Source organism: Microcaecilia unicolor, chromosome 1 (genome assembly GCF_901765095.1).
Source record: "Microcaecilia unicolor chromosome 1, aMicUni1.1, whole genome shotgun sequence".
Classification (NCBI taxonomy): Eukaryota; Metazoa; Chordata; class Amphibia; order Gymnophiona; family Siphonopidae; genus Microcaecilia; species Microcaecilia unicolor.
Window position 1 is genome coordinate 186,210,558 of NC_044031.1, and position 13,121 is coordinate 186,223,678.

General features: G+C 48.2%; 1 protein-coding gene across 2 annotated transcripts in view; it reads left to right on the top strand.

Moving 5' to 3' along the window:
• The window catches only part of RELCH (RAB11 binding and LisH domain, coiled-coil and HEAT repeat containing), a 447,561-nt gene that overhangs the window by 80,677 nt on the left and 353,763 nt on the right, over nucleotides 1-13,121 (top strand). For both annotated transcript variants that reach the window (XM_030203226.1, XM_030203234.1), the window contains exons 3-5: nucleotides 2,338-2,409; nucleotides 2,522-2,577; nucleotides 5,065-5,178. In XM_030203226.1, the coding sequence (XP_030059086.1) occupies nucleotides 2,338-2,409; nucleotides 2,522-2,577; nucleotides 5,065-5,178 (242 nt within the window). The remainder of the gene's footprint in view (nucleotides 1-2,337; nucleotides 2,410-2,521; nucleotides 2,578-5,064; nucleotides 5,179-13,121) is intronic.

Consider the following 13,121-nt stretch of genomic DNA (forward strand, 5'->3'; position numbering starts at 1 on the left):
TATTGGGGGTTTTTAAAATTAGCATGTTGATGGAAGAATATCTTTAAATAGCAGAACAGATCATGAATACCAGTTTGTAGCTATAGAATTTTGTTTATTTTTATATGCCTTATGCAATTGAATGCTGGTAGGAGTCTTTATCAGTGAAGATTTCAGTTGTAGTTTATTATATTTTTTGTGATGTTATTTTTTCTTAGGGGGCTGTTTTGTTAAGGGGGCTATTTTGTCAAGGGTTGTTTTGTGGGCGGGGCCATTTTGTCAAGGGCTATTTTGTTAGAGTGTGAAATGTCAAGGGTTATTTTTTTTACAAGGCTGTTTTGTCAGGGCTTTCTTGTTGGGGCTATTTTGTCAGGGCTATTATGACTGGGTGTCCAACTCCCCAGTCAAAGCAAGGGACTAGCTTTTTACTGGCTCCAAGAGAGCATAGTTGTAATAAAAGTAACCACCCCAGACAACCTTCTGGTAGGGGGAGAATAAATCTTTTCCATACAAGATGGCCCCTGATACCCACTGACCAGTGGGTTCTCCAAATATTCCGTGGGTGAGGGGGTTACCCTCTAAATTGGCATCAGGATTCCTCCAGATTGCCTACCAAGAGTGTCACTCAGTGAGGGGTGTCTTTTGACATACCTCCACCTGCATGAGGCGGGTCTCCAGGGTCCTGATTGCTTCCAGAATAGATTCCACAAAGAGGTGATACAATATTAAATGGAAGAGATTTGATGTCTGGTGTAAGGCAAAGCCTTAGATCCTTTTCCATGCCCTATATGAAAACTGCTTGAATACCTTTTGCACCTTTGAGTCTGGTCTCAAAACCAACTCTGTAAGGGTGATTGGCACTTTCCATCACCATCTAGAGGATAAGCCCATTTCTGTACTGCCTCTAGTTCGATTCATGAGAGGTTTCCTTTTTACTAAGCCCTCACAGGGTCATGGCACTTCAATGCATCCTCACCCAGCTGATGAAAGCGTCTTTTGAGCCACTTGAAACTTTCCACCTGGCTTTGTCGATTTATATGTCGTTTAGAAGTTTACTTAGTCACTGCTTTAGATCTGTGTTCAGCTATTTTGGGTTTCTGCCAGGTACTTGTGACCTGGATTGGCCACTGTTGGAAGCAGGGTACTGGACTAGATGGACCATTGGTCTGATCCAGTATGTCTATTCTTAAATTAAGAGAATGTGGTTTGGCATGCAGCTGCTTTCCTCCAATTCCACTTGTACTGTTTAGGATCTGGTTGCCGGAGTTAGGGGTAGATGAAAAGGCTATAAGCTGGGTCTGTCCTGAGAAGGGAAGGCTGCAGTGAAAATGCTTGCTGCTCTTGGTCCATCTGCAGAATTTGAATTCACTCAGAAGTAATATTAGTAGAATGCATATTTGTATTGAGGTGGGGGGGGGGGGGGGGGAATTATAGATATTGCAGGCCTTGTAGCGCTATAGAAGTGATAAGTAGTAGTAGTCTAGTAGATAGAAATATGAAGATGCATGAATGCTTTGTGCCCTAGCGATGTTGGTCAGAAAATGGTCAAAATAGCAGTAAAACTGAAAACATAAAGAATACAGAAATAAGAAATGCAGGTAACTGCTACTCTGTGAGTGAAGACATTTGAACACTTTTTGTGAATTGTTTTTTTAAGCTGGAAGTGACAGCTTCTTTACAGGCAGAACAAGATCTTATTAAAAAAGTAGAAGATGGAGTATTTTCTCTTCAAATATGTTGGTACATCGGAACATAGTAACATAGTAGATGACGGCAGAAAAAGACCTGCACGGTCCATCCAGTCTGCCCAACAAGATAACTCGTATGTGCTACTTTTTGTGTATACCTTGATTTGTACCTGTCTTTTTCAGGGCACAGACTGTATAAGTCTGCCCACCACTATCTTCGCCTCCCAACCACCAACCCCTCTTCCCCCCACCGGCTCTACCATATTAATGTTAATATTAACATATTAATTGAAGGATGCCTTCTAGAATAAGTCCAGCAAATGAGAATTTATTAGGCGTACATGCAAGGAAAAGCACTAAGGTGGCATTTTTGTGCAGTGGTCTAATATAAGACAATAGATTTAAAATAATATTTGAATAAATTTCTAGTAATTCGGAAACTAGGTTTGAATCGAGTTGTCTTGTTTGTCTATAGCAAATGTTCACCAGTTTGCTTTCAAGTTGACTCTGCTGCATGTGTTCATGAGTTTCATGTAGACTGCATTCTTTCTGTTCTCGATACAAAACTGTATTTTTTTTTCACACCACCCATCCTTGCTTTTTATTTTTATTTTTGTTTCCCTTTCCTTGGTTGGATGCCTGTGTGTGTTTAATCCAAAACCTTGTCCAGTCCTGGAGTTTGAACTACGGAAAGCTAAGGAGACTATTCAGGCACTCCGAGTCAACCTGACTCAGGCTGCAGGTGGTGTACATAAAACTTTTCTTTAGTCTTTTGTATTTAACAATATAGCACTTTGAGAAATGTTTAGCTGAATATTTGTCTCATTTAACTTTTTACCCCTATTTTGTTTCAGAAAATGAAGTTCCCTTACAGGAACGAAAAAACTATAAATCTAGTCCTGAAATTCAGGTATGTAGTTGTATAATAGGAAATTTAATTCTGTGACTACTCAATTAGTATTAATCAACTATCTGACCATTTAAGTTGTATACAAGAGGTTTCCCCCCCCCCCCCCCTTTTTTCTTTTTCTAAGAACCATAAAGTATGCTTCTAGGGACCAAACGATTGCTTAACCCAGTGGTTCCCAAATTTTTTCAGTTAATGGAACCCTTTGTGTCCGAGCAATTTTTCACGGCACCCCCCAACCTCCACCCCCACCCTCCAGCCACACAGGTCTCCGCCCCCCCACCCCCCAGCCACACAGGTCTCCGCCCCCCCCCCCCCCCCCCCACCCCCCAGCCACACAGGTCTCCATCTTTTTATCTGCACAAATATATCAGTGCTAGGGTGTCCCTATAACCAGCCCCTCCAAATAACACACTGATTACAATTTATAACAAATTACTATTCTACTTATGAAAAGTCATTCCGTTTTTATACTTCCTCTTTATACATCTGTATGCTGCACAAACCAACATGTTTAAAAATGTGAGATTAAATTAAAATAAATTATACGAACAAACAAGAATGACAACTTGGATGCAGCAGCTCATAGATTTGTGCATCTCTTTCCTGTCTTCCCTGCCCTCCATCCATGTCCAGCATTTCTGCCCTGTCCATCCATCCATGTCCAGCAACTCTCCTCTTGCCCCTGACCTCCCCTCCATCCATGTCCAGCAACTCTCCTCTCTCCTCTGCCTTCCATCCATGTCCAGCAACTCTCCTCTGCTCTCTCTTCCATCCATCCATGTCCAGTAGCAACCCTACTCTTTCCCTTGTCCTCCCCTCCTCTCCATCCATGTCCAGCAGCAACTCTCCTCCATCCATCCATATCTAGTAATTCTCCCCTCTCCTCTATCCATCCATATCTAGTAATTCTCCCCTCTCCCCTGCCCTCTCTTCTTTCCATCCATATCCAGCATTCTCCTCTCTCCCCTGCCACCCTCCATCCATCTATGTCCAGCAGTTCTCTCTCCCCTCCATGTCTAGCGATTTCTCCTCTCCCCTGCTCTCCCTTCCGATCCATGTCCAGCAATTCTCCTTTACCCCTATCCTCCCCTCCCATCCATGTCCAGCGATTCTCCTTTGCCCCCATCGTCCCCTCCCATCCCTTCCATGTCCAGTGACTCACCCCTCCCTTTTCAGCCCCTGAGTTGCAGTTCAAACCCAAGCCCCACCTGCCCACCCTCTTCTCCCACAACACCCCCCTTTTATTCCTGCTGCCCTGTGTTTTTTAAATCTTTTATTTTACCTCAAAATCCAAACGGCGGCAGCAGCAGCAGCGAATGAAACAGGCTCGCCTCGGGCCTTCCCTTCCCTCTGTGTCCTCCCTCACAGAAACAGGAAAGTATATCAGAGGAAGGCAGGACACAGAGGGAAGGGAAGGCTCGAGGCGAGCCTGTTTCTTTCGCTGCTGCCGCCGCTTGGATTTTGAAGTAGAGTAAAAGATTTTAAAAACGCAAGCGCAGGGCGGCAGGAATGAAAAGAGGGCTGTGGGGGAGCTAAGGGGCGGGCAGATGGGGCTGGAACTGTGACGGCAGTAAGCATTGCTTGTGGCATCCCCCTTCCATGCTTATCAGCTTGCGCCAGCCCCGATTTGTGCGGCGCAGCCATGGCGCACAGTTTGGGAAATGCTGGCTTAACCTATAATCTTTGCTTGAAATCATGGTTCAGGAATAGGATGAGGATTTTACTGCCTTAAGGTGGTTTGGCACAATAAGAAGGCAGTCTTAACTGTAGGAGTTCAAGTGCACATTTGTTCAAAGGAAGCTCCTAGGACGTTCTTAGCTTTCTGAGATGAGCAGCTACTTTCAGCTTATGATAGAGAGGTGAAGATGCAGGTGCATGAAATGGTAAAAATATTTCATAGCTTGCCTTTATTTCCTTGGTGACATTTTTCTTAGGTTGATGATAACTTTATATATTATTAACCTCTAGAAATTTTATTTGATTGATTATGTTTAATATTAGGATCAAATTCTCACAAAAATGGAAAAATATTTATAAACTTAGAAACCAACCACAATTTGTGGGAGCAGTGGACATGTTTTTTTAATAACATTTTATACTCCTTTTGTGTATCTTTGTTTTGATTGTTTGCTTTATTTGCTATTTTTTCATTGCTATCCTCCAGCAGCTTACCTTGCCTCTTCTGTGTGTTTTGGGCCCATCAATAGGGGCCCAAAACACACAGAAGAAGGCAAGGTTAGCTGCTGGTAGCAGATAGAAAATTTTAGGAATAGGGTTTTATTTCCATCCCTACACAAAAGTACCACTGAATAGGTTTCAGGATTTGTATGGGCATTTTTAATGGATGAGGTTTGCTGTTAACCGTATCCAGACTCATCTGATCCTGAAGCTTCTACCTGATTTCTTGCTAGCATGAAGAAGAAAAAGTAAGTATTAGCTTAATAGTTGAAAATAAAATGTCTCAAATATTCTCTTTGTCTGTTTTAGGATCCAATTAAACCTCTTGAAAAAAGAGCTCTAAACTTCCTGGTGAATGAATTTTTATTGAAAAATAATTACAAACTCACTTCGATAACCTTTTCTGATGAAAATGATGATCAGGTAATCTAGTTTGTGTCACCTTTTAATGTTTAAGGAATTTTTTAAATTAGCTGTGAAAACTTGATTATATATGTAGCTTAATAGACGTGTGTTTTGCATCACAGTAATTGTTCTAAATAAGAGGAATTTGCCTTGTCATTAATTTAGATCTTTGACTGCAAGGAATAGTGACCTAATATATAATGAAGTGTTTTCATAAAACTTTAAGGGTCCCTTTTACTAAGGTGCACTTAGCTCTAATGCTGACTTAATGTGCCAAAAAAGGCTCATTGCAGGACACGCTAAATTGTCTTTAAGTGATTTCCCCTTTTAAGTGCGCTTACCATGTGGTATTTATTTTTTTGTATGTATTTTTGGAGGGAGAATGGACATGGAGGCACTGTTCAGGTAGCACACTCACATTACTGCATACTCAGTGAATAACACAATATTAACATTGGAGCCTTTAGCACATCCTAAATAGGAGACAGTAAGTGCTTCTAAGTTAATTATTTGCAGTTGCCACTCACTATTGAAAGGTTAGTGCACAACTTACAAATTAAAAAAAAAAAGAAAATTGAACATGCCTTATTTTATGGACATGCTAGAAATGGTGAGAGGGAAGGTTCCGCATTAAGACGTGCTAAGCCCATTTTGTAGTACATCCTAGTAAAAGGGCCCCTAAGATGTTTGTAAGTTGATAGAAGATACCATACTATATATAAAGATTGATATCTATATTATAGAACAGTGGTTTTCAGCCTCTTTCATCTCACTGCACACTTACAAGGTGCAAAAATTGTCAAGACATACCTGCCCATTGCTGCTAAGATCCATTCCGTCCCCACCCATACCTATATCCTTCAGAAGTAGTGATTTAATTTCGTTGTGCTACTGAAATACATTAGTGCACCAATATACCTGCTACTTTCCTTCTCTTTCCATCTCTCCTTAATTTTATCCCTCCTTACCCTTTCTCCCAAATTACACTATCCTATCCTGCCTACCCTTTTTTATCCTAGTCATATATTATCTAGCTCAACTTATCATACACTACTAAGCCCAACTTTACATTGTTTTCTACTGTTTTATTAAAATTCTATTAACTTTGTATTTCAAATTACTATGTAAGTCGCATTGAGCCTGCATTTATGTGGGAAAGTGCGGGGTACAAATGTAATAATAATAAAAAAAAATAAAAATAATACTAGGAAACTTGGAACAAGATGGACTGATTCCTACAGAGACCCCCACATACCAGCAGAATCCTTCACGTTAGTTGCAGGTTCAGAAGATGACTCTGACCTGATACAAAATAGGGAACTGCAAAAAATACGCAGACAAGAACTGAAAGCAGAGATACCAGATTCTGCAAATTGTACAACACCAGATAAATAGAAAGAAATTCATTTCCTTCTGTAAAATGCAAAATAACACTGATGTAATTTCTCAAAACTGAAATAATTCAATCACTAATCAGAATAAAATCGTTTTTCATACCTTGTTTGGAGATTTTAGTTTTCTAATCATCTTGTTCCCAGTCTCTGATTCTGCTACCCTTTGTGAGCTTAGCTTTGTTTTCAGGACCTCCTGCTTGTTTCCTAGTTTTCTTTTTTCCACCTCCTTCATTTCTTGCCCTATATCCATCTTTAGCGCTGATCTTTCACATTCAGCTTTTTTCCATGTTCTGTCTCCTTCTCAAATATAGTTTTCCATTTCTTCCCTTCTCTTCCACCCATGTGCAGCATCTCTCCTCATTCTCTCCCCTTCCGTCCCATCCGTGTGCATCCCCTCCCACACACATACACTTCCCTTCAATCCATATGCAACTTGTCAGCCCCCGTTCCCCATCCCCTTTGGTGGGTCAAGTATGCCATCCTACCTCCCACTGTCCTCCTCCCTGCGGGCCTACAGATTTTCCTGCATTGGCCAGCAGCGATTACATCTATCTCACTCCAGCTGGGCTGAAGCTTTCCCTCTGCCTCGTCTTTTCTACGTGGCAACAGGAAGCTGCAATAGATGGAAGGACCCCAGGGCTGGCCAGAGAGAGAGAGAGCCTGCTGTAATCACTGCTGGCAGTGCCAGCTAATGCTGAAAGTATGGAAGCCTACGGGAGCAAAGGTTGGTAGGAATCCTCTGCTGGACCCATAGGAGGAAACAAGGGAAATGGAGATAAGGCAGCAATGCCGGACTGATGGGAGGAATCTAGGATGGCAAGGCAATTATGTTTCTCCGAGGACAAGCAGGCTGCTTGTTCTCACTGATGGGTGACGTCCACGGCAGCCCCTCCAATCGGAAACTTCACTAGCAAAGTCCTTTGCTAGTCCTCGCGCGCCCGCGCGCACCGCGCATGCGCGGCCGTCTTCCCGCCCGAAACCGGCTCGAGCCGGCCAGTCTTCTTTTGTCCGCACTCGGTACGGTCGTATTTTCGCCGTGTCGAGCCCCGGAAAGTCGACATCGCGCGTCCAAATTGTTTTGAGCGTGTTTTTTTCTTCGGAAAAGTTTTTGCTTGAGTCGGGAAGTGCTCCGGAAACCCCCCACCGGGTTTCGTGTCAATCCTCCCCGTACTTCCAGCTTTTTGCCCCGGTAAGTTTTCTTTCGTCGTCGGGGTAGGCCTCTTTTCGGCCTCGGTCGAGATTTTCTCCCTCTAAAGTTTTGGTGCTCTTTTTCCGTCATTTCGGATTTTGATTTCGCCGGCGTGATTTTTCCGCCCATGACATCGAAGCCTTCCAGCGGCTTCAAGAAGTGCACCCAGTGCGCCCGGGTTATCTCGCTCACTGATCGACACTCGTCGTGTCTTCAGTGTCTGGGGGCCGAGCACCGCCCTCAGAACTGCAGTCTGTGTTCCCTGCTTCAAAGGCGGACTCAGGTAGCGAGACTAGCCCAGTGGAACGTGTTGTTCTCGGGCTCTTCGTCGGCATCGGCACCGGGATCTTCGAGTGCATCGACGTCGTCAGCGTCCAGACCACCTTCCTCGGCCGCCCCTGCATCGAGTGCATCGAGGCATCGGGCCTCTGCATCGGCGCCGAGACATCGGATAGCTGCATCGACGTCGGTGGTACCGGGACCTCGTCTGCTGATGTCGTCGGACGGTGGTGCATCGTCAGGAGTGCAGGTGAGGGCTGTCCATTCCCCTGCTGGTGGCGGTGAGCCTTCGGGTGGGTCTCCTCCTACCCTGAGGGCTCCTGCGGTACAGCCCCCCCGAGACCGACCTCCTTCGGCCTCGGCCCCGAGGAAGCGACGGCTGGATTCTACGTCCTCCTCGTCGGTGCCGGGGAGCTCCGGTGACATGCTTCGGAAGAAATCGAAGAAGCATCGACACCGGTCTCCTCCCCGTGTCGGCACCGAGAGCTCTGGGTCGCCGAGGGATTCGGCACCCAGCAGGCATCGGCACCGAGAGGACCGCTCACCCTCTGTTCAAGAGGTGTCGATGCGCTCCACTCTGGACAGCCCGGAACAGCCTCCTCGCCCGGAACAGGTTCTGACGTCGACGCCTGCATCGACCTCTCAGCCTTTTTCTGCAGCCACTCTGAACGAGAGCCTCCGGGCCGTTCTCCCAGAGATTCTGGGAGAGCTGTTGCGCCCTACCCCTCCGGTACCGGCGGTGCTTGCGCCTCCGGTACCGTCGAGCGTGGCGCCGGCTGGCCCATCGCCCAGGTTGAGGTCCCCGACGTCGGTACCGCATGCGGTGCCGACCGCGGCCACCTCCCAGGAGGGCTCCCCGACTACGTCGGCGGAGGGAGCTTCGCCGATGCGGGCCAGGGAGCCTACCTCTCGACGCCCCCATCGTGGACGTGGTTCCACAGAGTCGAGCAGGGCGAGGTTGCAGACACAGGTCCGTGAACTTGTGTCTGACACCGAGGGTGAGGCCTCGTGGGAGGAAGAGGAAGATCCCAGATATTTCTCTGACGAGGAGTCTGAGGGTCTTCCGTCTGATCCCACTCCCTCTCCTGAGAGACAGCTTTCTCCTCCCGAGAGTCTGTCTTTTGCTTCCTTTGTCCGGGAGATGTCTACGGCCATCCCCTTCCCGGTGGTTGTGGAGGACGAGCCCAGGGCTGAAATGTTTGAGCTCCTGGACTATCCTTCTCCACCTAAGGAAGCGTCCACTGTTCCCTTGCACCATGTCCTGAAAAAGACATTGCTTGCGAACTGGACCAAGCCATTAACTAATCCCCACATTCCCAAGAAGATCGAGTCCCAGTACCGGATCCATGGGGACCCAGAGCTGATGCGCACTCAGTTGCCTCATGACTCTGGAGTTGTGGATTTGGCCCTAAAGAAGGCTAAGAGTTCTAGGGAACATGCTTCGGCGCCCCCGGGCAAGGACGCTAGAACCTTAGACTCCTTTGGGAGGAAGGCCTACCATTCCTCTATGCTCGTGTCCAAGATCCAGTCTTACCAGCTCTACACGAGCATATACATGCGGAACAATGTGCGGCAGTTGGCGGGCTTGGTTGATGCTCTACCCCCTGAGCAAGCCAAGCCTTTTCAGGAGGTGGTCAGGCAGCTGAAGGCGTGCAGAAAATTCCTGGCCAGAGGAGTTTATGACACTTTTGATGTTGCGTCCAGGGCCGCTGCTCAAGGTGTGGTGATGCGCAGGCTCTCATGGCTGCGTGCCGCCGACCTGGAGAATAGACTCCAGCAGCGGATTGCGGACTCGCCTTGCCGTGCGGACAACATTTTTGGTGAAAAAGTCGAACAGGTGGTAGAGTCTCTCCACCAGCGGGACACCGCATTCGACAAATTCGCCCGCCGGCAGCCTTCAGCTTCTAACTCTACAGGTAGACGATTTTTCGGGGGAAGGAAGACTGTTCCCTACTCTTCTGGCAAGCGTAGGTACAATCCTCCTTCCCGACAGCCTGCGGCCCAGGCTAAGCCCCAGCGCGCTCGCTCTCGTCAGCAGCGTGCGACTCAGCAAGGCCCCGCGGCTCCCCAGCAAAAGCAAGGGGCGAGCTTTTGACTGGCTCCAGCAGAGCATAGCCGACATCCAAGTGTCCGTGCCGGGCGACCTGCCAGTGGGAGGGAGGTTGAAAGCTTTTCACCAAAGGTGGCCTCTCATAACCTCCGATCAGTGGGTTCTGCAAATAGTCCGGCAGGGGTACACCCTCAATTTGACCTCAAAACCTCCAAATTGTCCACCGGGAGCTCAGTCTTACAGCTTCCAGCACAAGAAGGTACTTGCAGAGGAACTCTCCGCCCTTCTCAGCGCCAATGCGGTCGAGCCCGTGCCATCCGGGCAAGAAGGGCTGGGATTCTATTCCAGGTACTTCCTTGTGGAAAAGAAAACAGGGGGGATGCGTCCCATCCTAGACCTAAGGGCCCTGAACAAATATCTCGCAAAAGAAAAGTTCAGGATGCTTTCCCTGGGCACCCTTCTCCCCATGATTCAGCAAAACGATTGGCTATGCTCTCTGGACTTGAAGGATGCCTACACACACATCCCGATACTGCCAGCTCACAGACAGTATCTGCGATTTCAGTTGGGCACACGCCACTTCCAGTACTGTGTGCTACCCTTTGGGCTCGCCTCTGCGCCCAGGGTGTTCACAAAGTGCCTAGCTGTGGTAGCAGCGGCACTTCGCAGGCTGGGGGTGCACGTGTTCCCATATCTCGACGATTAGCTGGTGAAGAACACATCCGAGGCAGGAGCCCTGCAGTCCATGCAGATGACTATTCGCCTACTGGAGCTACTGGGGTTTGTGATAAATTATCCAAAGTCCCACCTTCTCCCAGTGCAGAGACTCGAATTCATAGGAGCTCTGCTGGATTCTCGGACGGCTCGCGCCTATCTCCCAGAGACGAGAGCCAACAACTTGTTGTCCCTCGTCTCGCGGGTGCGAGCGTCCCAGCAGATCACAGCTCGGCAGATGTTGAGATTGCTGGGCCACATGGCCTCCACAGTTCATGTGACTCCCATGGCCCGCCTTCACATGAGATCTGCTCAATGGACCCTAGCCTCCCAGTGGTATCAGGCCGCTGGGGGTCTAGAGGACGTGATCCACCTGTCCACGAGTTTTCTCAAATCCCTGTATTGGTGGACCATTTGCTCCAATTTGACTCTGGGACGTCCCTTCCAAATTCCTCAGCCACAAAAAGTGCTGACTACGGATGCGTCCCTCCTGGGATGGGGAGCTCATGTCGATGGGCTTCACACCCAAGGAAGCTGGTCCCTCCAGGAACGCGATCTGCAGATCAATCTTCTGGAGTTACGAGCGATCTGGAACGCTCTGAAGGCTTTCAGAGATCGGCTGTCCCACCAAATTATCCAAATTCAGACAGACAACCAGGTTGCCATGTACTATGTCAACAAGCAGGGGGGCACCGGATCTCGCCCCCTGTGTCAGGAAGCCGTCAGCATGTGGCTCTGGGCTCGCCGTCGAGGCATGGTGCTCCAAGCCACATATCTGGCAGGCGTAAACAACAGTCTGGCCGACAGGTTGAGCAGGATTATGCAACCTCACGAGTGGTCGCTCAATTCCCGTGTGGTACGACAGATCTTCCAGGCGTGGGGCACCCCCCTGGTGGATCTCTTCGCATCTCGAGTGAACCACAAAGTCCCTCAGTTCTGTTCCAGGCTTCAGGCCCACGGCAGACTGGCATCGGATGCCTTCCTCCTGGACTGGGGGGAGGGTCTGCTGTATGCTTATCCTCCCATACCTCTGGTGGGGAAGACTTTGTTGAAACTCAAGCAAGACCGCGGCACCATGATTCTGATTGCTCCTTTTTGGCCGCGTCAGATCTGGTTCCCTCTTCTTCTGGAGTTGTCCTCCGAAGAACCGTGGAGATTGGAGTGTTTTCCGACCCTCATCACACAGGACGAAGGGGCGCTTCTGCATCCCAACCTCCGGTCCCTGGCTCTCACGGCCTGGATGTTGAGAGCGTAGACTTCGCCTCTTTGGGTCTGTCAGAGGGTGTCTCCCGCATCTTGCTTGCTTCCAGGAAAGACTCCACTAAGAGAAGTTACTTCTTCCATTGGAGGAGGTTTGCCGTCTGGTGTGACAGCAAGGCCCTAGATCCTCGCTCTTGTCCTACACAGACCCTGCTTGAATACCTTCTGCGCTTATCTGAGTCTGGTCTCAAGACCAACTCTGTAAGAGTTCACCTTAGTGCAATCAGTGCATACCATTACCATGTGGAAGGTAAGCCGATCTCAGGACAGCCTTTAGTTGTTCGCTTCATGAGAGGTTTGCTTTTGTCAAAGCCCCCTGTCAAGCCTCCTACAGTGTCATGGGATCTCAATGTCGTTCTCACCCAGCTGATGAAACCTCCTTTTGAGCCACTGAATTCCTGCCATCTGAAGTACTTGACCTGGAAGGTCATTTTCTTGGTGGCAGTTACTTCAGCTCGTAGAGTCAGTGAGCTTCAGGCCCTGGTAGCCCAGGCCCCTTACACCAAATTTCATCATAACAGAGTAGTCCTCCGCACTCACCCTAAGTTCCTGCCAAAGGTCGTGTCGGAGTTCCATCTGAACCAGTCAATTGTCTTGCCAACATTCTTTCCCCGTCCACATTCCTGCCCTGCTGAACGTCAGCTGCACACATTGGACTGCAAGAGAGCATTGGCCTTCTATTTGGAGCGGACACAGCCCCACAGACAGTCCGCCCAATTGTTTGTTTCTTTTGATCCCAATAGGAGGGGAGTGGCTGTAGGAAAACGCACCATATCCAATTGGCTAGCAGATTGCATTTCCTTCACTTACGCCCAGGCGGGGCTGGCTCTTGAGGGTCATGTCACGGCTCATAATGTTAGAGCCATGGCTGCGTCGGTAGCCCACTTGAAGTCAGCCTTCATTGAAGAAATTTGCAAAGCTGCGACGTGGTCATCTGTCCACACATTCACATCTCATTACTGCCTGCAGCAGGATACCCGACGCGACAGTCGGTTCGGGCAGTCAGTTCTTCAGAACCTGTTTGGGCTTTAGGATCCAACTCCACCCCCCGAGGGCCCTGTTTGTTCTGTTCCAG